This window comes from Bos javanicus, chromosome 19, assembly GCF_032452875.1.
Source record: "Bos javanicus breed banteng chromosome 19, ARS-OSU_banteng_1.0, whole genome shotgun sequence".
NCBI lineage: Eukaryota > Metazoa > Chordata > Mammalia > Artiodactyla > Bovidae > Bos > Bos javanicus.
In genome coordinates this window covers 22,102,324-22,129,071 of record NC_083886.1, presented here as the reverse complement: position 1 = coordinate 22,129,071, position 26,748 = coordinate 22,102,324, and the positions used below count along the sequence as shown (strand labels likewise).

General features: G+C 42.8%; 2 protein-coding genes across 3 annotated transcripts in view; one reads left to right on the top strand and one right to left on the bottom strand.

Moving 5' to 3' along the window:
* Nucleotides 1-413: 413 nt before the first annotated feature.
* ABHD15 (abhydrolase domain containing 15) lies at nt 414-11,768 on the top strand. Its single transcript, XM_061389528.1, has 2 exons — nt 414-1,455; nt 4,969-11,768. Exons 1-2 carry the CDS (start codon nt 575-577, stop codon nt 5,492-5,494), a joined length of 1,407 nt encoding a protein of 468 aa, XP_061245512.1. The 5' UTR covers nt 414-574; the 3' UTR covers nt 5,495-11,768.
* Nucleotides 11,564-26,748, bottom strand: part of TAOK1 (TAO kinase 1) — a 109,773-nt gene continuing 94,588 nt past the window's right edge. For both annotated transcript variants that reach the window (XM_061389516.1, XM_061389517.1), the window contains 2 exons: nt 26,144-26,326; nt 11,564-20,888 (listed from right to left, as the gene is read on the bottom strand). In XM_061389516.1, the coding sequence (XP_061245500.1) occupies nt 20,427-20,888; nt 26,144-26,326 (645 nt within the window). In that variant the 3' untranslated portion in view covers nt 11,564-20,426. The remainder of the gene's footprint in view (nt 20,889-26,143; nt 26,327-26,748) is intronic.

Genomic DNA, 26,748 nt, shown 5'->3' with positions numbered 1-26,748 from the left:
GACAGAGGTGCGGGTGATGGTTCCCGCTGCAGCCGCGCCGCGCCGCCCCGCGGGAGCCCGGAGTCCGCGCCGGGAGCTGCGGTTCATTCGCTTCTCCCTTTTGCTGCTTCTCGGCAGCGGCCCCTGAGAGGGCAGTGACGCAGGGGCTCCCCGGGAGCCACACACCACGCGGGGCGGAGGGGTGGGGGCAGAGGATCCTGAGGCTCACTCCCGTCTGCCCCCACTCCTCCGCCGCCCACACTCCGCTCCTCGGCTCGCCTTCCCCACTCCCTTCCGCCTCGCCGGCGCGTCCTCGCTGCCTCTCCGTGGCCTCCGCTCCTTTCACCCTCTGCTCCTGCCTGTCGCAATCGCTGTACAAAGGGCCGGGGGGCGGGAGTGGGGGGGCGGGTGAGGGGAGCCGGGCGCGAACTGGCTGCCTCTGCGGGGCCGCGGCCAATCCCGAGCGCACCCTCTCCCTGCCCCGCGGGAGGGCCCTGGGCGGCCGCCGCGGCCGGGCGGAGCCGCGGGCAGAGCGGGGAGCAAGCCGAGGGGCGTCCCCGCCGCGACAGCCCGCCGGGGGCTCTCCGGCCTCGCCATGCCACCGTGGGGCGCCGCCCTTGCCCTGCTTCTGGCTGCGCTCGCCCTGCTCTGCCTGCTCGTCCTGAGGCTGCGGCGGCCCGGCAGGCGCGCCGTCGGAGCGAGGACCCTGCCGGGGGCGCGGGGAGAAGATCACGGGGAGGAGGTGGACGGCGGAGGCCCCGCGGGTCAGTTCAGCGACGGGCGGGAGCCGCTGCCCGGAGGCTGCAGCCTCATCTGTAAGCCGTCGGCGCTGGCCCAGTGCCTGCTGCGCGCTCTGCGACGCTCGGCCGCGCTGGAGCCGGGCCCGCGCCCCTGGCTGTCCGGGCCCCACCTGCAGACCCTCTGCCACTTCGTGCTGCCGGTGGGGCCGGGGTCCGAGCTGGCCCGGGAGTACCTGCAGTTGGCAGATGACGGGCTGGTGGCCCTGGACTGGGTGGTGGGACCTGGCGCCCGGGGCCGCCGGGCCACCAACGCCGGGGGCCTCCCGGCGGTACTGCTGGTGATCCCCAATGCCTGGGGGCGCCTCACCCGCAACGTGCTCGGCCTCTGCCTGCTGGCCCTGGAGCGCGGCTACTACCCGGTGATCTTCCACCGGCGCGGCCACCACGGCTGCCCACTGGTCAGCCCCCGGCTGCAGCCCTTTGGGGACCCATCCGACCTCAAAGAGGCCATCACTTACATCCGCTTCCGACACCCCGCGGCCCCGCTGTTCGCGGTGAGCGAGGGCTCGGGCTCGGCGCTGCTGCTGTCCTACCTGGGCGAGTGTGGCTCCTCCAGCTACATGACCGGAGCCGCCTGCATCTCGCCCGTGCTACGCTGCCGCGAGTGGTTTGAGGCCGGCCTGCCCTGGCCCTATGAGCGGGGCTTTCTGCTTCACCAGAAGATCGCCCTCAGCAGGTGGGTAATGGGGGCCGCAGACGCGGTGGGTAGGGGTTTGGGGCTGGGAAACAGTTCTGCCTGGTACTGAATCAAACATGTGTAGAGCAATTTGGGCAGAGTTCTCCACACAGTTTCTGAAGCGTCCAAACCCTCTAATCTAGACAGAATCAGAGAAGCAAATTTAAAAGCCACGGACCGACTGAGTCAGCATCATTAGCTGGAGCGGGGACTCCAACCCAGGGGGCCCCCTGGCCTCACCTCAGCTGCATTTCATCCTAGCAACCTAAGCATCTGATGCTGCACATCGCCTAGTCAAATCAGCAAAGAGGGCTCTGGAAGCAATTGTGACTGATTGTCCAGAAAGTTTCCTTATAGTCTCTGAGCCTGGAGATGACAGAAATCAGAAATTTGGTGGTTATTTGATTTATTGAAATTCCTTAGACCTGACAAGTGTTTTGCATATTCCTAGGTATGTACTCAATATTTAATGCAAAAATTTTAAGAATGTTTAAACATATTTCTTTAAATCTCCAAAAAGAAAAGAATCTACCACCAGGGTGACAGGGAGACTCTTCCACTGAAAAGGCCTGGGTGACAGTCCCACAGCAAATAACCAGGCCTCGGCTTACACTGTTGCTTTCCTAGGGGATGAAGGGGTTAGCTAAGTTGCTAGAAATTCAGGATTTGAACCCAAATGGGTCTGACCCCACATCCCAGGTCTTTCTGCCCCACCACAGTGTTGCCATCATGTCTAGCTAATCCCTATGAGCCTCACTTTCGTCTTCAGTTAAAGGGAGTTACTAATCACCGCAGATGGTGACTGCAGCCATGAAATTAAAAGACGCTTACTCCTTGGAAGGAAAGTTATGACCAACCTAGATAGCATATTCAAAAGCAGAGACATTACTTTGCCAACAAAGGTCCATCTAGTCGAGGCTATGGTTTTTCCTGTGGTCATGTATGGATGTGAGAGTTGGACTGTGAAGAAGGCTGAGCGCCGAAGAATTGATGCTTTTGAACTGTGGTGTTGGAGAAGACTCTTGAGAGTCCCTCGGACTTCAAGGAGATCCAACCAGTCCATTCTGAAGGAGATCCCCTCTGGGATTTCTTTAGAAGGAATGATACTAAAGCTGAAACTCCAGTATTTTGGCCACCTCATGCGAAGAGTTGACTCATTGGAAAAGACCCTGATGCTGGGAGGGATTGGGGGCAGGAGGAGAAGGGGACGACAGAGGATGAGATGGCTGGATGGCATCACTGACTCGATGGATGTGAGTCTGAGTGAACTCCGGGAGTTGGTGATGGACAGGGAGGCCTGGCGTGCTGCGATTCATGGGGTCGCAAAGAGTTGGACACGACTGAGCAACTGAACTGAACTGAATCGAACCTCACAAGGTGGCATGAAGTAAGATAAACAAAGTACGGGGCCTGGCACCAATACGTGGTGGCAATTGTGATTTTTCTTTCTTTTCTTGCTCCATTTTGCCTCCCAAACCCTGAGCTCAACAGCAGCCCACATGCTACCATGGCAACCCAAAGCCACTGGAACAGTCCACGGGCAAGGTGCTCTCACATGGCCTAATTGTCAGTTTCCTTCCACAAATGACCACCATCAGTGCTGCTGACCCCAGGTACCAGCTGGAGGATACAGTGGGGGAAGTGAAAAGAAAAACTGGGCCTTTAGGAACTGCCCTGCCCATGGAATTTGGGGATTGCCCACTTGGGGCAAGCCTCTTTGACTGTTTGCAGGAGGCACCTATCCAAATTCAGCTGGCTAAGGCTGAATTAACCCAAACTAAGTACTGAACTACCCATCCTGGCCTCCTGGTCAGGGTGCCAGGCTCTCCCCAGGGAGGTGGAAACAGCCAATATATCCCTCTTTTCCAGAGCAGTTACTCTCAGGCTCCCATTTGGGAACTCACCCCGTAAATTAATTATTACACTCTCAGTTACTTCCTCCGCCACTCAGCCCTCTCTAGAAATACTTGCCCCACTGATCAAGGTCACATTCGTCATCATCCGGACAGCATATTATCTTTTAAAAAACAACCAAACTGGGCTTCCCTGGTGGCTCAGTGGTAAAGAATCTGCCTGCCAATGCAGGAGACATGGATTCAATCTCTGGTCCCGGAAGATCCCACATGCCGTGGAACAGCTAAGCCGGTTACATCACAACTACTGAGCCTATGCTTTAATGCCCGGGAGCCGCAACGACTGAGCCCACGTAGTGAGAGCCCATGCTCCACAAGAGCAGCCACCGCAATGAGAACCTCGTGCACTGCAACTAGGCTCGCCACCACTAGAGAAAAGGCCGTGCCGCAACAAAGACCCAGCACAGCTAAAAATAAATAAATAAATATATTTTTAAAAAAGCAAGCAAACCAATACAACTTAAAATGTTAATGATGGGGGTGTCACTTGCTGGTTTGGATAGTCTGAGCCAGTGGGTTCTAAGAGGAGTACAGGAGGTGACAGTTTGTAGCAAGTTCCCTACAGGGGTCAGAAGTTGAGGTCAGGGGGACAGTTGTCACAGCTGTAAAGTCAAATGTTGCCCCAGGGCTGAGGAGGTGATGCCATGAATGACCATCCTCATAGAAACTGTAATACAGGAAGGAGGGCGGAAATACCCTGATTGTTGCCATGCCAGCCCATGTTGTCAGACCTCCTCATTTCCTTTGAGAAGCCAGCTAGCTGCATTTTATGTGAATTATCCTGATTTTATTATTTTTAGCCACGCCATGCGGCTTGTGGTACCTTAGTTCCCTGACTAGGGATCAAACTAGGCCCACAGCAGTTTTAAGCACGGGACTGCCAGGGAATTCCCAAACCTCCTGGTTTTAAATGATGGCAACAATGTGGAAGTTTTTAAACACACTATCAGATCAGATCAGTCGCTCAGTCGTGTCCGACTCTTTGCGACCCCATGAATCCCAGCACGCCAGGCCTCCCTGTCCGTCACCAACTCCCGGAGTTCACTCAGACTCACGTCCATCGAGTCAGTGATGCCATCCAGCCATCTCATCCTCTGTTGTCCCCTTCTCCTCCTGCCCCCAATCCCTCCCAGCATCAGAGTCTTTTCCAGTGAGTCAACTCTTCGCATGAGGTGGTCAAAGTACTGGAGTTTCAGCTTCAGCATCATTCCCTCCAAAGAAATCCCAGGGCTGATCTCCTTCAGAATGGACTGGTTGGATCTCCTTGCAGTGCAAGGGACTCTAAAGAGTCTTTTCCAACACCCCAGTTCAAAAGCATCAATTCTTCGGCACTCAGCCTTCTTCACAGTCCAACTCTCACATCCATACATGACCACAGGAAAAACCATAGCCTTGACTAGACGAACCTTTGTTGGCAAAATAATGTCTCTGCTTTTGAATATGCTATCTAGGTTGATCATAACTTTCCTTCCAAGGAGTAAGTGTAAGGCCAAAGAAAGCCTCCGTGGTCAGATACTGGCCTGTGGGCAGCCACTCTGTAACATGTGCTGTCAATTTATTTTCTCTTTCCTTCCTTCCTCCTCCAACTTCTTGCTGCCAGGTACGCCACGGCCCTGGAGGACACAGTGGATACCGGCAAACTGTTCAGGAGCCGCTCCCTGCGGGAGTTTGAGGAGACTCTCTTCTGCCACACCAAGAGCTTCCCCATCAGCTGGGACACCTACTGGGACCACAACGACCCCCTCCGGGATGTGGATGAGGCAGCGGTACCTGTGCTGTGCATCTGCAGTGCCGACGACCCCGTGTGCGGGCCCCCAAACCACTTTCTGCCAACTGAACTCTTTCACAGCAACCCCTACTTCTTCCTTCTGCTCAGCCGCCACGGGGGCCACTGCGGCTTCCTGCGCCAGGAGCCCTTGCCAGCCTGGAGCCATGAGGTCACCTTGGAGTACTTCCGGGCCTTGACTGACTTCTTCCGGACGGAAGAGAGGATGAAAGGGCTGAGCAGGCGCCGAGCTTCCTTCCTTGCGGGCCGGCGTCGTTGGGGAACCCTGCCGAAGCGGGAGGTCTCCCCCTCTTCCAGTCTGGAGGAGATCTTTAGCTGGAAGAGATCCTATACGCGGTGAGACCTGACCTGAGAAGGCCCTAGCCTCACAAGGAAGAACAGAACTGCACATGGCTGAGTCCTTACCAGGCAATTAGGACAGAACGCGGCCAGGCCACTGCAGCCCTTTGCCCCTGGTCCAGCCCCTCTATTAAACTGGTCTGTGGAAAGAGATGGAACCCCCCGGAAGCTGGCGTTCACTGACCCCTGGGGAGAACTCCTGCCCAGACCTTGCTCTGCACATGCCAACTCATCCTGGCTCAGCAGCGGGGCATTGCCCGTCACTGTCCCCTGTCATTGACTTCATAAGCCAAAGAATAGCACCATTTAAGTTCCTGGACTTTAGAGAAAATGCTAGTTTACTAGCAATGACACAGAGAAGATGCGTTTTTGTGAGCCATTGGTAGGTCTGTGCCCCACAGCTTCTCAAGCTGGAGCCACTTGAGGTAGTGGGGACAGACAGGATGTTTGTGTCTTGGTCCCACTTCCCTCGTTTTGTTTTTTTCTGCGGCTGTGGCGCTCCGCTGACTTCACGTGGTGACAGCTGTGGAAGCGGCTCACAGAGCCGTGTGGCTGTGTCAGTGAAAAAGGCCCAAGGCGGCCAGTGCTGTGCTGAGACTGGGTTGGGGAGGGCGACAAGGCAGAGAACGTGAACACCTGCGTCTGGAACACGAAGGTCCAGTGTTTGGATGAGTTCTGCAAGTCTTGATTGGGCGTGGGGGGCTGATCTGGGGCTTCAGCCTAGGACCTCCAAACTCACTGGAGAGATTCCAGGAGTGATTAAGAATAGGAAATCATCGCAGGGTGTGCTTGACCATGGCTCAAGGAGCCAGGCTTTCAGACATTCTAGGTGCTCCTTCCAGTACCATTTTGGGGGATTACTCCAGAGAGCTCCAGCGAGAGGTGTTTTTCTCTAGAGATGTGAGCTTTCTCTAAGTGGTAAAAGTACAAACCTCATATCTTAGGTGGGTTTTTTTTGGTTAGTTGCCCTCTTTTCTGACACTGCTGCTAGCCTTTCCCTCTTCAGAGCCTAGAGAGACATCTGGTACTAGAGAAAACAGTAGTTCCAAGAGATTGACTGGAGCTGACTCAGTGATTTATGAATATTTCACATTATCACGCCTTTTCTGCTCAATTATTCAAAAGGCTATCCATCCGTGTAGATGAAGAGAAAGCTTCCCCTGGATCTGGCCACTTACTGACTGATAACCTCGGTGTTTTGAGGACTAATGCTGAAGATTAGAGTAAAATAAGGTATTGTATGGATTGACCCACACAACTTGGTTTGGGTTAGGCCATTAAGCAATACAGTAGGACATCCAGTCTGTCCCCTCCCCCCAAAAAAGAAAGCTTTACCCAGAAGTTTTAATTGGTCATCAAGAAAAGAAAGCACCTGTTTCGACAAGCAGCTCCATCCTGGCCTCACCAACAGGAAAGCAGTTTTAAGGAGGAGAGACGATTACCATGTCCTAAGGCTTGGTATGAGGAATTCCTAGGGCCATGATGTTAGATTTGGATAATCTTCGCCCATTCTTGTTCTTCTAGATCAAATAAGAAGAAACTCTATAAACTAATCTAAGAATCTGAACCGGAAGGCAGACAACACTCAATTGTCTAAGGCACTTTATCCTGTCATGAAAAGATTCCCCCCGCTCCTTCCCCACTGCTGGTTCCTCTTCCTCCACGTTCTTCAGCTAACATTCTCTCACTGTTTCTGAGCAGGAGAAATAATACCAGGCTCCTCCGTCCATGGGATTTTCCAGGCAAGAGTGCTGGAGTGGGGTGCCATTGCCTTCTCCAATAATAAGGAAGGGAACCCCAAATAAGCCATTGTACTTCTGGCTAACCACCTTGGTATAAGGCTTGGTGAAGAACTACTGACATCTGGCCACCCTCTCCCCCAGCATCTGGTACAGTGGAGATTTCCGTTTATTAGCTCTGGCGCTCCCATATTCAGGACCCTATGATAGTTCAGAACTCACTGTAAACCAAACAGTGGTTTTTTAAACACCCCCCGCCACCTGCACCCCCAGGATTAAATGGCCCCTAAGGGCTAAAATCTGGATTGTTTCTCTAGGCCAGATACCTTGAGACTCTAGTCCTTTAAGATAATAGCTTTTGGAGAAATCATGGTTCACCTTTTACAGGAAAGCAAGCTTGTGGGGTGGGGGTAGAGGAAGATATATATATATGTCTCCTTTAAGTGATAAAAGTATGAACCTCACATCTGAGGTGTTTTTTTGGTTAGTTCCCTCTTTTCTGACACTACTACTAGCCTTTCCCTCTCCAGAGCCAAGCTTTCAGAACAGCCCAATCCAGTTCCACTGATTGCCTTGGATCCACAGCTCTAATGACCTAAACCCCAATTCTCCTCCATGCCCCTTGTGCCAAATGTACTCAAAGCCGTTCTCAAAAAGCTACTTCTGTCCCGTCTTCTCATCACCGTTTGGTGACATCACTGCTTTTCAGCCCATTTTTGGCAAGAAAGTGTACTTCCTGTTCAAGCAGGTTTGGGTGACTCTGCCCTTCATCTAATGATAAAGGACTCACCCAAACCGGCTCCACTTTGGTTGTGAGCTAATTATATGAAACCAGATGGAAGATCCCCACACACACATTCTGAGAGAGTGCACGGCCCTTGGACAAACTGACAAGTTACAAACTTGGGGAGGCAAGAAAACGATGACACAAACAAAACCCAAGGAAGCGCCATGAGTTGGGAGTTTTCCAGGTAGCGTGTCTGGCACCCCACTCAGGTCTCATTCACTTGCTCGCCTCCCCTTTTGGTCTCTTTATTATTTATAAACACCTTCAAATGGTAAAGGGGGAAAAAACACAACCCAGAGACAATAAAGGAGACATTCTCTCTGAGGTGGAAACTGAGTTATGTCTCCATCCACTGGATCAGAATGTAGGAAGCCCACAACTGCTTCTCAAAGTTTCTTTGAGTTCTGCTAAGTTCTGACCTTTGATATCAAAAACTGTGCTTAAGCTGTAACTTAATTCTCTTAAAGATTTAGTATTTTGTGTATTTATACATGGGTTTCCAAGGTGGCTTGGCCAGAGATGACAATGTGAAAAAAACATAGCACCAAATCCTCATTTTGAGAAGACATTGTCTCTGTGTGAAGAAGATATCCTTGCTAAGACTTGAGTGCTGTTATAAAAGAGGTCTTGACACAGGAAGTCTCATTTCAGCTTTATATACAACCTCAAAACCACGCCAGAGCCGGAGAGTCTTCTATACTCATCTTCCACCCAGACCACAGGACCCTCTGTCACTCAGTCACACTGAGTAATGCCAAGGTTTCTTCCTTTAGAAATGAACTTTAAAGTTTCTCCATGCTTAAATAAACAGATATACTTGGCCACTTTGGCAGAACTTGCCAATGATACCAGTGATTCAGTGATATCAATGATTCTACAGCCAAGCCACAAAGGATGGCATAAGAAACTGTTTTCACTATTTATCACATTTTACAGAGTTAAGATTGAGAAGTTATACCTAGGGAGTGTCCGAGTGCCCAGAGGTGGAATGAATGCCTTAGGAAGCAGGAAGTCCCACAACTCTGGTAGAATATGCAACCTAGACAGCCACTTGGCACACATCGTGGAGGGAACCTATGCTGAGAAATAGTGGAATTTCATTAAAACAAACAATAAAAGATATTAACACTTTAAAAACAAGTATCTCTAGCTCCTCCAGCCTTCCTATATAATAATATCCTGTTCTAGTGTCTATCACTAGTGTGATTAAACAAAAAATTCTCTCCAACTTGTTTGCCTCTGAATAATAAATTGCAGTCTCCCTCCAACAATGGAATGTCATTTTTAAATCTCCAGAAACAAACATGCTGTTTGTCTCAAATCGTCTATGTACCGAGCCACACTTACCTACCTGTGAGTTAACAGAGCCTCACTGCACACTATTTGCTGGGTGTTGCTTCACTTCTATAGATCTAGGTTTGTGTCCACTAACACTAACCACTGGCAGCTCTGTTTAATCAATAACCAGTCCTCCTGCTCTGGGCTAATAATTTCCCAGTAGGCTCAAAATTCCCTGATCATCAATGATACCTACATAGAGATATTTTCCAGGGGCAATTACTAATTTGTGTGTTGGACAGAGCACCACAATAGTTTCTGGAGATGTGGATTCTAGTTTCTCCTTCATCAGTGACACATAGGACTTTTGGGCAAGTTATGAATTATTCCACATGAAAACAATGAGACAATGAAAAAGCCTTAATTTAGGTCTGTTAGGCTAAAATGAAATAATAAAAGCAGATGGATCCCGTTCTGCAAGTCCATTTAATTCCACAATCAGAGTTCAAAGACCTCTGTAATGAGGTGACATCTGCTTTCAGATCAGAATCTTTTTTCCGATTCTTATAAGGCCAAGAAGTTCTAGTTATTAATTCTATTGCAAAGTAGGGAAGGACCTGGAAGAGCAGCACCTTTGAGGCTCACAGACTGAGTGCTGGGTTGCCCGGTTGAAAGCAAACTCTTTCCACTCCCTTCCCAAGCACGTGCGTGTACACACACACACACACACACACACACACACACACACGTGCTGATAACCATGTTATCATTGGTTCATTTGTTCTAGCCAAAAAACCATCTGCTTTTTTCTTATAAGTGATGTCAGAAAGGATGTGCCCTTCAAGATCTCACAGTTAGTAGTGACGGGGCTAAAGACCAGAACCCCAACCACTGCTCTTCAAGCCAAACTTTGCCTTTTCCTAGTCAATCACTGGCTGAGATGACAATAAGTAATGCTCATCTTAAACTCCATAATGTAAAGGGTGTTAACAAAAGGAGAATTTGTTATCAGAGCTGCTGCACAACTCTGTGATGGAGTCAACATGTATCTATGATTGGTGTCCCTAAAGTTGTTTATTGCAGTTTGCATAGCCTTAGCACCCCCTTGGCGGCCTTGTCTCTTATCTGTGAGAACAAGTATCTGAAAATATAGTCACTAGTTGCCTGGGACACGCAACAGGAAAACCCTGGTTTAGCAGTTTTTCATCACTCAGATGTAGATGACAGTGCTAGCTTAAAACCCTGGGGGTGTGGAGCTAGCAGACCACTGTGCTGATTCTTTATTTCTGTTCAAATTTCTTTTATAGTCAGGTAGGATAGGCTTTAAACCCTATGCATTAACTCAGAGCATCTTTGATGCATTTGGTCAATAACAACATGTGTTTTGAGTTGCTGACATGGTTAGAAGCACATGTTTTATGATAGTCTCCTTTCACTGCAGTTTGAACAGCCCAACTGTGGAGATATAAACAGAAATCTTGTTTTTTAAATCCCTTTTAATAGCTCAACCAAATTCAAGGTGGGATGCTGGAAATGATAGAGAGAACACCTGGAAACTAATCTTGGCTGTTTGACCCAGGCAAATTAAACCCTATGTAAATGCTAATTAATCTCAAAGTAGCTCAATATCAACATTCTAGGAGTTTAAAAGCTATGTTTTAAAGAGCCACTTTTCTGATAGTCTTCTAATTCAATAAAGTAGGTAATCTCAATAATGCTTTTTAAAATGACACTTAAAACTACTAATTAAAAAAACATAGAAGCCCCAGTCCATGAAACTCCATCCCTCCAAGCCTTCTGATAAAAAAGTCATTTTAACAGGACTGGATTAGATGATCTGCCTCATTCAGGGCTAAAATGTGGTGATTTTAAAATCTGGGAAGATAAACCCAGATGAAACCACCTTCAGAAGCTTTCTTTGCACAAGGTCCGAGAACTACAGACAGCTGGGCGTCCATGTGTACGGGAGGAACTGCAGTAATACAGACCACAACATACGTTTGTATAAAACTTAAGAACATGCATCAAACCGTTAGAACCTAAACTAGAATCGTATCTCACAGCCACAACACAATAGGCTACGTCACTGCCTGGGTACACAGAATTTGAGGCAATTAGACTAGAGCCGACATCAGGGAGCTCATCTTTAGCCGCATCTCACTCATCCAGCACAGTGCCTGAGATTCAGTGATTATCCAATAAACAGTCATTGAACTGAAATATATTTTATGGAAATACAATTACTTAAAAAAAACTGAGCAGACACTCCGTGTACTAAAATTACTTTATTACAGTTGATTTTTTTTAAACATTTCCTTTGCTATGATACAAAGGATACTTACAAACAAAATATTACATATGACCTTGTTTTCGCTCTTATGTTCTGACAACTTGGTAACAGCTTTAAATGCACAATCTATACAATTAATACAGGTTATATATGAACTATAAGGTATGCTGAACCAGAAGAATACTGACAATATACTGTACAATAAGCCTTACCAGTTAGTGCTGCAAACCATTTCTACCAAAAAGAAAATGCACATCTGTACAGTCACTTTTACCAGCTGGTGCTGACAGTGGGGGAGAGGCTTCTTCTCCATTGGAACCCTTGGGAAGCCTCCACTGTGGGCATCTGTTTGGTCCAAAAATCAAGAGGACTGTGTAGATTTAAAATTAGTCATCGGGAAAGTGGCAGAACATCACTTTCAACATGATAATCTCTCACCAAAAAATAATCACGTCCCAGCTTTAAAAGACCACGGTCCTTTGTCCACCATGAAAACCCGACAGGCTCAAGGGCTTTGGGAGATGAGAAGATGAAGGCTGCCAAAAAAGGAGGCAATAAACCAAGCCAAAATCTAGGTTTTGCAAAATCTTTTTTTCCCCCTTCACCAAAGGGAACTAGAAATGTACAAATTCATTGATGAATCTCAATGATAACGTATCAGTTAGCTGATAACCCTCATTTTATCTGGACCCCTGACTTGTGGGAATAACTGAAAGAGATTGTGGATTATATACACCATTTTTAGAAAAGAACCTTTTGCTTAGTTAAAATATTCCATTTAGCCACCAAAGCTGGTCCTGGTCTATTACAGGTGTGCATTCATCTTTCAATGGTCTACTCAGAAATGATAAGGTTACAGCTTTTTTTCTTTTTTTAATTTTTTTTTTAAATAAAAAAGCAATTGACTGAAGCATTTTTCTTTTTTTCGGTAAATAGCAAAAATAAAAATAAAAACCAACCCTGGCATTTGCACAAATAATGCAAATGGAGCGATATGGCCTTTAAGGTAACGGGTTAGTAGAAAGGAAGAGAGAAGTGAAGAAAATTCAGAGAAAATGATGTATTGATTTTTCTTTTTAAAAATTTCTACAATACATGTGCAAAAAAATCATGCTGGTTGAGGAAAACAAAAGTAAATGAGTATATAAAACTAAAATCATAAATAATATGTTTGGATGACTGGTAAAAGCAGAAACCAACCTGGGTTACAAAAAGGATTATACATTCAAGATGCTCTTAAACCCAGTGGGATAACTTATGTTAAAACTGTGTTAATAGTTACGTTAAAAATCTCAAGTTTGTTTTTAAATCTTCACAATACAAGCAAAGCTGTTTTAAAATATACACTATACATATTTCTCATAGTCTCTCCAACCTCATTAATGCGCATTAGGCTATCCTTTTCATATACTAAAACAAGGGGTTTCTGAAAGCTAAATTGTTCAGAGCAACCCATCCATTATTTAAATGTTTAAGTTTTAAATGGGTTAAAATCTTTAGCAGACTTACATAAATAGGATTTAGCAACACAAGTGTTAATTTAAAAAACTCTAAAGCATTTACAAATTATCAGGTTGGAATAGTCTGGGGAAGTTATGTGCACTATACTTCAAAATGTTATTTACATCAGACCATTGCTTTTGTAAAAATTTCCCTAAAAGATAAAAAACAAATTTGGAGAATTAACCCATTCTAACCTAGCAGGGGAGGATCATAAAAGGAGAGGTAAAACAATAACAAAATTATCTCTTAATAGAAACCCCACATATCCCTCTCCACTTGGATTTTGCCCTATGAAACCACCTGCAATTTCTAATAGGCTCATATATCAAATGTCAAGATAATGTGGTAAAATACCTTGTCAGATAAATTACTGGCCTTGAGTGGACTTCAAAAAAAAATGTTTTTCCCACCTGTGCCTCCGGCTTGGATTATTTTAGACACATGGATGTAATTAATTGGAGGGGCACTCTAAACAGGCACAATTCCCATTTAATATAGAATAAAAGGTATGACATATAAAATGCTTTTGAGAGAAGAGGTGGTGGTTTCTTTGATATTATGAAATGCAAGAAAGCACATTTGGAATGGACACCAAAGAAGAGCTTTCTGGCGACACAACAGGGGCAGTCAGTATCTTGATAAGCTGAATACACTTGTCTATGACTAAACAGGGGTTAGAAGGCTTCCAATATTTCCCCCCAGGTTTGTGTGATATGTGCCAAACAGTCACATGGCCAGTTAGAATCTGCAAACATCAAGCAGTTCCATCCTTTTAAGTCACATAATTCATTCCATGACCATGTGTAATTATAGAAACAATAATGTTCACGCTGAGGCAATGTATTTGAGGGCTCAGAAAAAGCAAAATGTGCCACCAAGAGAAACCTGTTCCCATACAACTGGTCTTCATGCTTTCAAGTGGCCTAATATACCTCTGATGCTAAGCCAAGCCATGCAAAAGCAAAGAGCACACACTTTTCATTAATATTGGTATCTCATTTCTAAACTCCACTGACCTCAGAGTTGCCATAGAAACATAACATGAGTAATGAAAGCATACAAGTGAAGGTTCATGGATTTAAAAAAATGCATTTCCCTCATCTATGTTTACCAGCTTTTAATACCTTAGGCTACAAGGCATATCAAGGGATAATGACAAAGGAACATATGTAGTTCTGGAAATAGGAAAAATGCTCCAGAAATGGGATCAATGTGCCAGTAATAAGCATAGTTCATTTGAAAATTCAGCGAGAGAGCCCAATAAACAGTTTCAAGCCATAATGTTATCACCTGCGTAATTTACACAAACATTAAAACTCTTGCACTTTATAGACAAAACACACTTCTGTAAACATGGCCACTGGGGGAGGGAGGCTCCCTACCTCATTCATGACTGAGGACATGTAATCATATTAAATAAAATGACTCTGCTTCAAACAATTTTAAACCTGACCAATGATTAAACTTAACTTCCCCCTGTTTAACAACACTGAAGCATTAATTCTAAAAATGTCACCTAGGATGGTTTCAGGGTTAGATGCTAGGACCACAACTGGCAATGACAGCCACTCCTCTCTAGCTGGCACAGACTTATAAACTTTAGTACAAAAACGAAAAAAATACAGAAACTAGGTCAATTTGTTAGCTACATATTTACAGATAATTACACGATTTCTTCACTCACAATTGCTAAAAACTATGAGTGAAAAGGAAACTGTGCAGGTTGAATTACCCGTACTTTGGGGGGAATTCTGGGGTATCAAGATACCCTTTTCATTCATTCACAAGTCTCATCTTCTCTCCACTTTTTCATGGCAAACTACCTACAGATGTCTAGATTAATATATCCAATGGGCATCCTGTTTCAGAGAGGATTAACCTTTTTCTCTATTTAAAAAAAGAATCTCTTGTATATTTAAAAATAAACAAACCCAACACAATCAAACAGATACACACGCACGCACACACACACACACATGCACACATCCTCTGAAACTTCAAAAAGTTCTGATTGTTGGGTAACAGTTAACAGTGATGGTGACATAGTAAATGGCTCCCCAGTTTTTATTCTCTGCCTTTATTTTCTTTAAAGGATATCTATTTTGGGGTGGGTGAGAGGGAAGTGCAAGTTTAAGAAACCCACAACAGGCAGATAAGGTGCATACTAATTTATGTACTTATGATCTGAGGACTACTATTAGGCCAAATGGATTCTCTTCCCTTGCATGAGTGAAATTTTGGAAATCTGAATGTAAGTGAGGGAAGAACTAGTCAACTGACTTTAAAAGGGGCTACCAGAATTCAGTAGAAAATATAAACACACAGCAAAGGAAGAGTTCTCAGCTTCACTTTCTTTTTCTAGACAGTGTTTAATAAAACTTCTTTACAAATTAAGTCATTTCCAATGTAGACTTATTGTAGTGATTTAATAAAAGTGCAGACAACATAACCAGACACACAGCAAAATAGACTTCAATCAGTAGTCCTTGCATACAAGAGGCAAGTCTGCTAAGTGTACAGCATACTCTTCATCCTTTAAGGAATCTGAGGATGGAAAATTTCCAGTTCTTAACAACTAAGAGTAAGTGAGGGCCTTTTCAAAGGTAATGCTACAGCCTGGTTGGGGGCACTATCATGACAGATGAAGGAAAACAGAGAATCAGTTTCTCTTTAACAATAATGATCTGTATTTTGGTAAGCAACTCCAAGATGACAGCCCAAGTTTTAGATCTGTTCCTTAGAGAAGACAGTTTTTTTTTTAAGACATAAGAGCCTCCTCTTTCATCATTATAGGAGATTCACACTTAAACACCTTAAATATATTATTTTCTGACTTGAATACACACTAGACACTTCACATTGTGAGCATGGAACAAAACGCAGGGCCATATAAACTTCCTAGGAGAGGGTTGCAGTGTGGGGCCAAAGCTGTGCTTACAAAGATTTGCCTCTGAAGGGGTGGACAGTACATGAAGAACTCACTATCAGCAAGCAAGAAGAGGCAGCCGAAAGGAGAAAGCCCCTTGCCAACACCAAATCCTTCTCTCCCAGTGGCCATTTCCTGTTGACTTTATTGTTTAGGAGAACCTTAGATGCTTTAGCAGTAATTTCTTTCTTGGATGTTTTGGTCCTTAGCAAAGTTTATAATTATCATCATCATTATTAATGGAACAAAAAGGGTAAGAGGATCAATGGCACCACTATGTATGGATGGAGTGCACATGAAGATTATGTGACTTATCGGTTCTCTTCATCTCTGCAGAGGAATCACCACCAGTGGTTTCTAGTTTCCATGGTTCATTTCTCTCTGCATCACTATCTTTCACTGCATCACGACACAAACTCACAGGAACACTAACTGGTTCCTTCCCCAGCACTACTTTTCTGCATTGCAACTTATGGTTCCACAATTTACTTAACTTTCTTTCCACCCACTCAAGTGCTAAGAAAGGATCAAAAAAGAAAAGACTCCATCTAATGACCACCTTCTCATAAATATCAACCCAGAGTATTCAATTGTTAAGAAACACATGCATTCTTGCCTTAACTGAGGACTGAAACAACAAAACAATATAACAGAACCTTAAGTGCCCTGATGGAAATGTACAGTATGAGTTATATCCATCTATCTATACACACATATAGACACTCATATGTATATACAATATATACATACAAATGATAATAGCTATACCAAAAATGTGCATATTTAACACAGTTTTTAAAAGCCAGTAGATTATGGTATAATACAATTTATTTCCACTAGTGAATGGCACAAATGGAGAAATGCAAAGGAGGTGTTTCAAGTACAATAGAGTCATTTTTCACAGGTGAAAATAAACAGTATTATTCCAGTGTCCAACACAATGTATTCTATAAAAGTTTAAAATGCCAGGCATAAAGAAGTAGAAAGTTACTAAAGTCTGCCTTATGGTTTGAAAAAGATACTCCAAGTGTTTTTGATTTTTGAAAAGGGGGAGAGGAAAAATAGGTGGGAGTGGGAGAGAGTCAAGGACAGTTTCTTTAGTGTGCTAAATGGTGTTTACTTGATGTCTAGGCAGCTGAAAATCATATTGACTATGCTAAAAAGTTCAATTTACCAATAAACCCTTGGCCTAGAGTACCAAGCATCTCATATCCATGGGTGTGGCTTCAATTCCAGGACTGTTCATCTCTAGGCACAGAAATGACTTAGAAAAGAATGGCAGCTCTGAATAAAATATAAACATATTTTCCAGCTAATGTTATCTATATAATGAAAATACTTCCAGATACTTTAATTTGGGGTTAGAGCTGACTTTAATAAGGGAAAAATAAGTGCAAAAGGAAGGGAACCCCATTAGGAACAATGTATCAAGGTATGAGGTTTTGCATTTTTCAAATGCGAACTTAAAAAAGGGGGAGAGAGTGAACGTAAGAAACTCACACTGCCGACTCTGGATGCCAGACATAGTGTATACGACTTTCTGATATGCGTGTGTAAAATCTCCCATACTTCTTATTTTCTCAAACACATTTATATATAGTGAACACCAACACTGGGGAGGAGGTAGTAGTACTTTGATCAAATGTTGAAGTCTGTACACTGATTCAGAAAGTGCCTGCTTCTTTCTTTAGGATCTCTCAAAACCTTTCAAATTTTCTTGCTACAAGCTTTACTCTGATGATTCCTACTATGTATGATATTCTTCAGAAGTTAGATCTTACAAACACACACAAATCAATTAATTTGAACCATTTTTGCAAACTATATATACTTTAATTAAAATTAACTTAATGGAATAATCCAGGTATAGTCATGACCTACATGTAAAACTGGTTGCCACACACATCAGATACAACAACCTATTGGATAGACATCTGGAGTCAGTATTCAACCACAATTTTACAAGTACATACGGTCTGCATGAATTCAATAACTCAATTTGACTAATTCAAGTCCACAAGTGGACTTTAACATGTATTATTGGTAGTATTTTTTAAAGAGTTTTATATGTAAAATTGATCTGCACTTCTATTCCACCCCTCCAGCAGTACAGAGGGGCCAGATCTAGTAAGAATTTTTATAAAAGGTATCAAATTCATTATATTTTTATACATTTTATTAACTCTAAAGCTCTCTATCATTTTCCTCCAAATAGGTAGATACCTCAGTTTGCTTGAAATACTGTACACAACATGAATGCAAAAAGACAGAAAATTAAAAGCCCCTTTCATTAGACAGACAAGCAAGTACATGTCATGTTCACCTAAAAACTGGTGATTTCAAGCCTGGCCAAGAGGACAATGTACCAGAGCGCTACCTGAAACACTGCCTAAAACTGTGTGTGAGTTCTACTGTGATCTTGGCTTTTAAAAGACTTACATTAATTTTTCTTCCAGTTACCTTTAAATGAATGCCAGAAATTCCTAAAGGGGAGGATTCATGGAGATTAGACTGACATACCTGGGGAAGACTTAAATTTGGTTGAGAAAACCAAGATTTCAACAAACAGATTACTGGTTGGTCATTAGCCTGGACCTAGGTGAAGAGTATCATTGAGAGGGCCTTAGAAAATTCTACCTGGGGGTCCTCTGACTATATGAAAAGCAGGATCCAGAGTTAGCAGCAAGGGTTCTTCAAGACAAGGGAAGGGGCAAAACAGTAACTTGTAAGAAACTCTATCACTGAAAAGAACATTTTTTTTCCTTCAAGTCATACTCACAGCTTCCTACCCACCTTCAACTCAATTTCCACACTAACAGTGGAATACCAAGTAACATCTAACTTTCAGCATTGGGTTGATCCTTCATTGCAAAACAAAATAAAACAAAACAAAACATGCCCCTCTGTGGGAAAAAATAAAAAAGTTAGCGTTTGTCAAGAGATTCCCTGACCACTATAACTTACTTTACTTTTTTTTTCTACTTTGCCAAACTAGCTAGTTCCTTTTCAGTAGTACTTTAGCACTGAGGCTAGAGACTTCTGGAAGTGGTGTTTCCTGTTGTGTGATGTTAACATGATGCCAAATGGTCACTAAGGCTCAAGGAACTAGAAGTTTGTAAACTACTGCAGCAACAAAAACAGCAATTAAAAAAAAAAAAAGAGGACCTGCACATGCAGCAAAATCTACAGTGGTGATGAGGATTAGTCAGCAGCTGGCAAAGCCATTGGCTCAGTGACTCCTGGTTCACTATGGCAACTAAACATTTAAATAATTGGCTATTCTACTTGTAAACAGGAAATCCCATAAGCCAAAAGGGGGTAATCAAATTATGTCTATGTAGTGTGGTGAAAATTCCAATAGATGGCAGTTTGCAAATATGGCATCATTCAAATACCTCTGGCATTTGATTTGTATTGGCTATATATCTTTGTTTTTGTACAAAGTAGAAGTACTGTTTGGGGTCTTGGAAGCTATAGAGCTTAGCTAGGATGAGATATCACAGTATAAGCAATGAAACGTCAGGATACAGAAGCTTCATCTCCTCACTCTTGCTGCTGAACATACCTACCATATGAACTTTCAGGGGCCTCTCTCACCCTTCTAGTCTTCCCCTTTAAAGGCTCACGGGTTTGTTGATACAATTCCCACACCACTTGTGATCTCCTTAAGCACCTCCATCTCACCATGCCACAAAGAAGGCACAATTGAATGCACCAAAAAAAAAAAAAAAAATTCACTGACAAATCTACGCAGCATTCAGAAAAAGAACTAAATTGTTTCCTACTCTCTGAAAAAGTCAATGCAACCCTTTAGTGTTCATGGATTTCCATGTTCTTTTTCACTCCAAATGAGGCTGAGAAGTCAGACCAATTTAATAAAGAAAATACGTTGGTAAGGGGATACAGATGTGTTTCAGTAAGAACTTGTTTCAGCATATGCTGCCTGCTGTGAGTGGCTTATAAGAATCTGGGATATGTAGAAAGGCTTTAGATCTTTTCACATCCTTCTTAGGATGTGTCATTGCCCCAAAGTGATGACTCAAGATACACTGCTGCAGTCTATTTTTGCAGTTTTCAAAAATACCCCCTATCTACCCAATTTCTTATAACCACAGGCTTGATACATATATATGGGTGTGTATGTATTTGTATACACACCTACATGACAGTTCCCCTTTTCAAAATTTCTTCAAAAGTTAAAAAAAAAAAACAAAAAACCTGGCAGCCAAATACTATGACATCCCAATTAGTAAACACAAAACAGAATGCTTTACAAAAATGAGTAAGATATACCATATGCACTTAGCTTCCACACTGTAGTACCCAAGTGAGGAGGCTGCTGTGACGATGTCTGTAGGCAGTTTCTTTTGGCAGACAGCTCCAGCGGAATCGCCACTCTCAATTATTAAGTTATGTATAAGACATGTGTGACCCATTGGATATTTGAGAAGTGACACTCGTGCTTCTGCTCATGCCCTGCTCCGTCCGTCCCCCAGAAGCTGTCCGCCTTAGAGCCTGAGGGCTATTGCGGACTCCCATACTGCTACCTCGGGGTACCCCTTGCATTGGCCCCGAGGGGTGACCCCACGGCTGGGGTCCACCTTGCATTGGATGGCCCCAAGCTTGTGGTGGGCCACCCATGGGATGACCCCAGTGAGGTCCTGGACCCCCGGTGGGATTGTGAGACCAACCAGAAGCTCCCGGGTAGCTGTGGCTGAATGCCTCAGGGGAGAGATTAGAAAGGACCATGTTACTAAAACCTAGTCTCATGCTTTCAGAGTCAAAAGCTTCAATTTCTCTGGCTTGACGTTCCAGCAGGCTTCGTATTCGTTCTGTGCGTTCATTCTGCAAAGCCAACATTTCTTCTTCAATCTGTTGGGGGTTAGAGGGAAGCAAAAAGAAAGCTGATCTATTTTTTAAAATCTATAAACTAATAAGGAAGTCATAATTAGTCAACTTTGAAGTGAATCATAAAAAAGTTCACAATGGCTATTTTGTGGATGTATATTTAAAAATCAAAGAGATGTACTATAGAAATCATATACAATTTATATTTTTAAGATGTGTAAAACCAAATTCTTAAAAACAAAGGAAATAACCTCTATTGAAATAATAAATCAAGGCAATTATCATCAATGGCTACTAAATCATTACGTAAAACACTGAATCATTAGGTAAAACACTGAAGACACTTGGGACTCTCCTTGGCGAATCTTGTAAATAACAATACCTTAGCCATCTCTGTCTCTAGATTGTCAACTGGATGACTTTTGAGTGAGTGACAGTCACTCAGTCATGTCCGACTCTTTGCGACCCCATGGACTACAGAGCCTGCCAAGCTCCTCTGTCCATGGAATTCTCCAGGCAAGAATACTGGAGTGGGTTGCCATTCCCTTCTCCAGGGGATCTTCCCAACCCAGGGATCAAATATAGGTCTCCTGCACTGAAGGCAGATTTTTTGCCATCTGAGCCACCAGGAAAGCCTAAAACACTGAATAAAAATGTAAATGGGTGAAGGGAAACTAGCTTTATCAGATGCACCAAAACACTCTATTAAATGTGGTACTGGTGTAGGGACAAATTATTAGTGAAAAAGAAATAAAGATCTCAGTTTGTAGAGTTTTAAAGCAGGACAAGAGCATTAATTAATTCAATGGGGAAAAGATGAATTTTTAACAAATAACACAGGCACAATGGCCAACTATCTGGAAGGAAATAAAAATGGAACTCCATCTTACACCACATTCTAGATACACCAAAGCCTTAAGTAAAAAGCAAACAAACACAAACCATAAAGTTTCCATTAAAAAGTTAGGAGACTCTATATACCTAGAAATTAGTGGTTGGCTAGCCATCATAATTAGTTCTGGAAAACTGGAAGGTATTACAAATAAGTGTAGTTGACTGTACATACTTTTTTTTTTAATGTAAAATAATTCATAATAAAGTCAATAGGCAATGAAAAAAGTTCATGGAGAACTTTTTTATGAATGATCAAATTGATAATTGCCTAAACCTACTGACCAATATTAATATCACTTAAAAGGGGGACAGCTAGACATTATATATCTCCTGATGTAATGTAAAAGGAAGTACATAGTAACCCTCATGAAAATTCCTTGCAAAAAACTTTTAAAAAGAGAAGAGAATTTAAATTTAATCATATCTCTGGATCTAATTACCAGCTGATGGGAAATACGAAGTAAAAGAGAGAAGGATACATTTTTAAAGACACTAGAGGACACAATAAGCCCAAACCGGAATTCCTACAGAGCAAATGATCCAATTCAAATGGGAAAAAAAAAAACATGGGCGGAAGAGGGTCCTATTATAAACTCATTGACTTAAAAGACAATTAACCAAAAGCAGTATCTGGACCTTGTTTGGACCAAATAAGGAATTTAACATTTATAGTTATGTTGCTATTTTGTTGAAATTTTAACGTAAATGAAATGAGAAAAGTCATCAAAGGGCTTCACGTGAGCCAAATGAGGTTTACTTGTTGTTGTATTCTGTTAGTGGCAGTGGTTTAGTCGTTGTGTCTGACTCTTACGACCCCATGGATTGTACCTGCCAGGCTCCTCTGTCCATGGGATTCTCCAGGCAAGAATACTGGAGTGGGTTGCCATTTCCTTCTCCAGGGGATCTTCCCAACCCAGGAATTGAACCCAGGTCTCCTGCATTGCAGGCAGATTTTTTACCAACTGAACTGCAAGGGAAGCCCTAACCCTAACCCTACTCTGTTAGTGCCAAACCTAAGGAACAATTAATCTTCAAAGAGAATTACCCAGCATGAAACGACTAATATTCACTCTGGTTCCACCGCTATTTTCAGATGACTGTTTCTTATCTGTATAGCCGTAAGTACAAAGTGCAGAAAATATAGTTGTTAAGATTTTTTGGTTTTTGTACAGAGGGTACCTTGCCTTGGTAGCTGCCAACTGATCCCAAACAGCTTTACTGTCATGCACTTCAGTTGAAACATAAATATTAGCCCTAAAAATCAAGGAGCAACTCAAAATAGATTTATAGATTTATCACTCTACTGTTCCTTTATTATTTGTAATACTAACTAATTGAATGTATTTTCTCTTATCAAATTAATATAAGCCATATTAAAAAAGTAAAATAGAGGGAATTCTTTGGCAGGCCAGTGGTTAGGACTGCACATCCACTGCAGGGGGCACAGGTTTGATTCCTGGTTCAGGGAACTAAGATCCCACATGCTGCATGGATGCCCTTCTCCCCCCACAAAAAAAGTAAAAAAAGAAAACAAATTCTACCATATTAATATAACCATTACTAGCATTACTTCAATTCACTTTTATTCAATACATCATAACCATTTTTCTATATTAATACTATCTTTATAGCTATCATTTAAATGGTTGAATAAGATTTTATTAAGTGGCTTGGCTATAATTACTTAATTATAGCTCTGTTTTAGATGGTTATGTATTTTAAAACATTATGAAGTATGCTACAATTACCATATTTATGCATCTTATTTTTCCGATATTTGGATTTCTTTCCCTTAGAATAAATTTTCAAAGTCTTCAATACGTAACATTTCCAAAGCTCAATATATACTTCCAAGCTGCTCTGCAAAACGCATTAACTATGTATGAGAGTGACCAGTGCACATCGGTTTTATGCACACATTTCACTAGGCTCTGCAGAATATATCCACGTGGTTCATATACTGAAATAAGACTGTGTAAGATGCTGCTTCAGAGAAGGCAATGGCACCCACTCCAGTACTCTTGCCTGGAAAATCCCATGGACGGAGGAGCCTGGTAGGCTGCAGTCCCTGGGGTCGCTAGGAGTCGGACACGACTGAGCGACTTCACTTTCGCTTTTCCCTTTCATGCATTGGAGAAGGAAATGGCAGCCCACTCCAGTGTTCTTGCCTGGAGAATCCCAGGGATGGGGGAGCCTGGTGGGCTGCCGTCTATGGGATCGCACAGAGTCGGATACGACTGAGCGACTGAACTGAACTGAAGATACTGCTTAGCACTAACTCTGAACCACTAGGTGGAGCTAAAAATACAAATACATAGCCCTATTCCAGTACTTCAAATCATATCTAAACTACTTATAATACCCTATACAATGTAAATACTATGTAAATAGTTCCTGGGGCTTGCAGCAAACTGCAGTTTTGCTTTCTGGAACTTTTGGGAACTTTCTGGAATTTTCTTTCCCCCGAATACTTTTATCATAATCTGTTAGTTGAATTCATGAATGCAGAACCCACTGGTGTGGGGCAGCTGACTATAAATAGTGCCAATATTTCTCTTACAACACCATGGGAGTTTCCATTTTAGTAATAATTTTTTTAATAAATCATGTATTTATTATTTTAGGCTGCACTGGGTCTTCATTGCTGGGCTTCACTGCGTGGGCTTTCTCTAGCTGCAGCAAGTAGGGGCTGCAATCCAGCAGTTGTGTGCGGGCTTCTACTGTCGCAGAGCACCGGCTCTACGTGTGTGGGCTTCAGCAGTTGTAGCACTCAGGCTTCACTGGCCTCGCAGCATACGGGGTGTTCTCGGACCAGGGCATAAACCCATGTTCCCTGCATTGGCAGGTGCATTCTTGACCACTGGACCATCACAAAAGTCCAATGATAACTTCTTGAAGCATAAGAGACAATATTTTAGACTGAATTTGAATAAGCAAGTTGGAATCAGATTTATGAAACCTGTACATGGGACAAACTAGACTTTTCTCAAAACTTATATGCATTTCTAGCTTTCCCATTATGAATGGGAAACATAAGTGAGATAATTTTTAGAGGCAAGTACGCCTCGGAGAAGCCAGTGATAAGAGTTGTGACAGAAAGGAATATTTTATTTAAGTATTCTATTAGTAATATCCTATTTATATTTTAAGAATATATTTTTAATTTAGTAAGGCATTCTATTTTTATCAGAAGAACTACTGGAAGTAGAGGAAAATCTATGGACCAATGGTCTAGAAACCATGACAACTTTTAATAAATTAGGCAAGTACTAACATACAAAGAATCATTGGACCTAAGACTAATCAATCACCTGCTGGGAACTTATGGCTCAGGAATTCTGAACATAGCTCTGAATCCTGGGTACAACTTGTATTCTATTACTTCTCATGACAAAACTTTCCTTTATCTTTCAAAATTTAAAAATCTCTGTCCATTAGCTTTTCCCCCAAATATGCACACAAAACACAGCTATAATACCTTAAAGACTGGAAATTAATTTGGGGCTTCTAGTTCTATTCTCTAATATATATGACAAAGAATAAGTTAAAAGAGAGAAGAGAGAGGGGAAAAAAAGATACATCTAGAAGTAACATTTTCAGCTTGTGCAGAACAAGTTTTACCTTCTGTGCCCTAGTACTCTTCCACCAGTCTGTATAGTTCCAGGCCCAGGATATAACAGTAAAGTATATATTCCAAATCCTTTGCCTCTGCCTCTCTCAGGCAACTACTAAAGTTCTTTTTCTTCTAAGAAAAGAAGTTTTTTATCTAAGTTTTTCACCAACCTCTTTAGGTAGAGCTAGGTACACAAAAAAAGTGAGGAACACAGAACCAGAGGTACTCAATCACAATTCAACTCTCTTCACATAACCCCATATCCTTCCTCTAGCATTAACTCGAAGAAGGCAATGGCACCCCACTCCAGTACTCTTGCCTGGAAATTCCCATGGACGGAGGAGCCTGGCAGGCTGCAGTCCATGGGATTGCTAAGAATCAGACACGACTGAGCGACTTCACTTTGACCTTTCGCTTTCATGCATTGGAGAAGGAAATGGCAACCCACTCCAGTGTTCTTGCCTGGAGAATCCCAGGGACGGGGGAGCCTGGTGGGCTGTAGTCTATGGGGTGGCACAGAGTTGGACATGACTGAAGCGACTTAGCAGCAGCAGCATTAACTACTTAATTATATCCCCCTGATGTTTAGAATTCATTAAGGTTCATTACTGAATCAATAATTTTAAAGAAAAACACTACAAAATTAGAATTAAGGAAATATTTTATGGTGAAAACAACCAAAAGCCACCTCTCTTAATATGAAAATGTATTTATAAAATACTTCTGATGAAAGCAAATGTTAGCACAAATAACATCCTTCTATCATCTATACCTTTTGCTCTAAGAGTGCCCTGCGGAGGGAGACTCTCTGTTCAAGCTCCCGAAGCTCTCGATCATGCTGTGCCTCCGCTTGCATCTTGATTTTGCTCTGATATGCATTTAACAGCTCCAGTTCCTGCTGCAGCTGCATCTTCAAAACCTGGCACTCTGCTTCCTGTGCTTCATCCAAACGCAGCTGAAAGAGAAAAAAAACAAATATATCCTACTGTGAACTATTTATTCAAGACCTATGGAAAGGAGGTGTGAGAAAAGGCAGACTACTCTCTTATAGGATACACAATTGTTCTCTCTTATATCTTGGAGTAAACATCTCTGAAAAAGGAAGGCACAGTAACCAATGATGATAACGAGAAGATAAAAGCTATCATACGCTATTTGGAGGATGTCTGAATAACCATATTTTTCTTAAGAAAAATCTAGAATCTGATTAAGTGATATAAGACCCTGAATCTCTTCTCTGCAATGAAAATAATTATAGAACAGGGACCAGCGAACTACAGCTCCAGACCAAATCTGGACAGTTGCCTGTTTTAATTAATTAATTTTATAATTAAGAATGCTAATTAAGAATGATTTTTATATTTTATATGGCTATAA

Excerpts from the sequence above, each read along its gene's own strand:
- ABHD15 (XM_061389528.1), top strand. The coding sequence starts at position 575 with ATGCCACCGTGGGGCGCCGCCCTTGCCCTGCTTCTGGCTGCGCTCGCC. Across the intron at positions 1,456-4,968 it reads CAGAAGATCGCCCTCAGCAG|GTACGCCACGGCCCTGGAGG; the intron begins GTGGGTAATGGG and ends TCTTGCTGCCAG.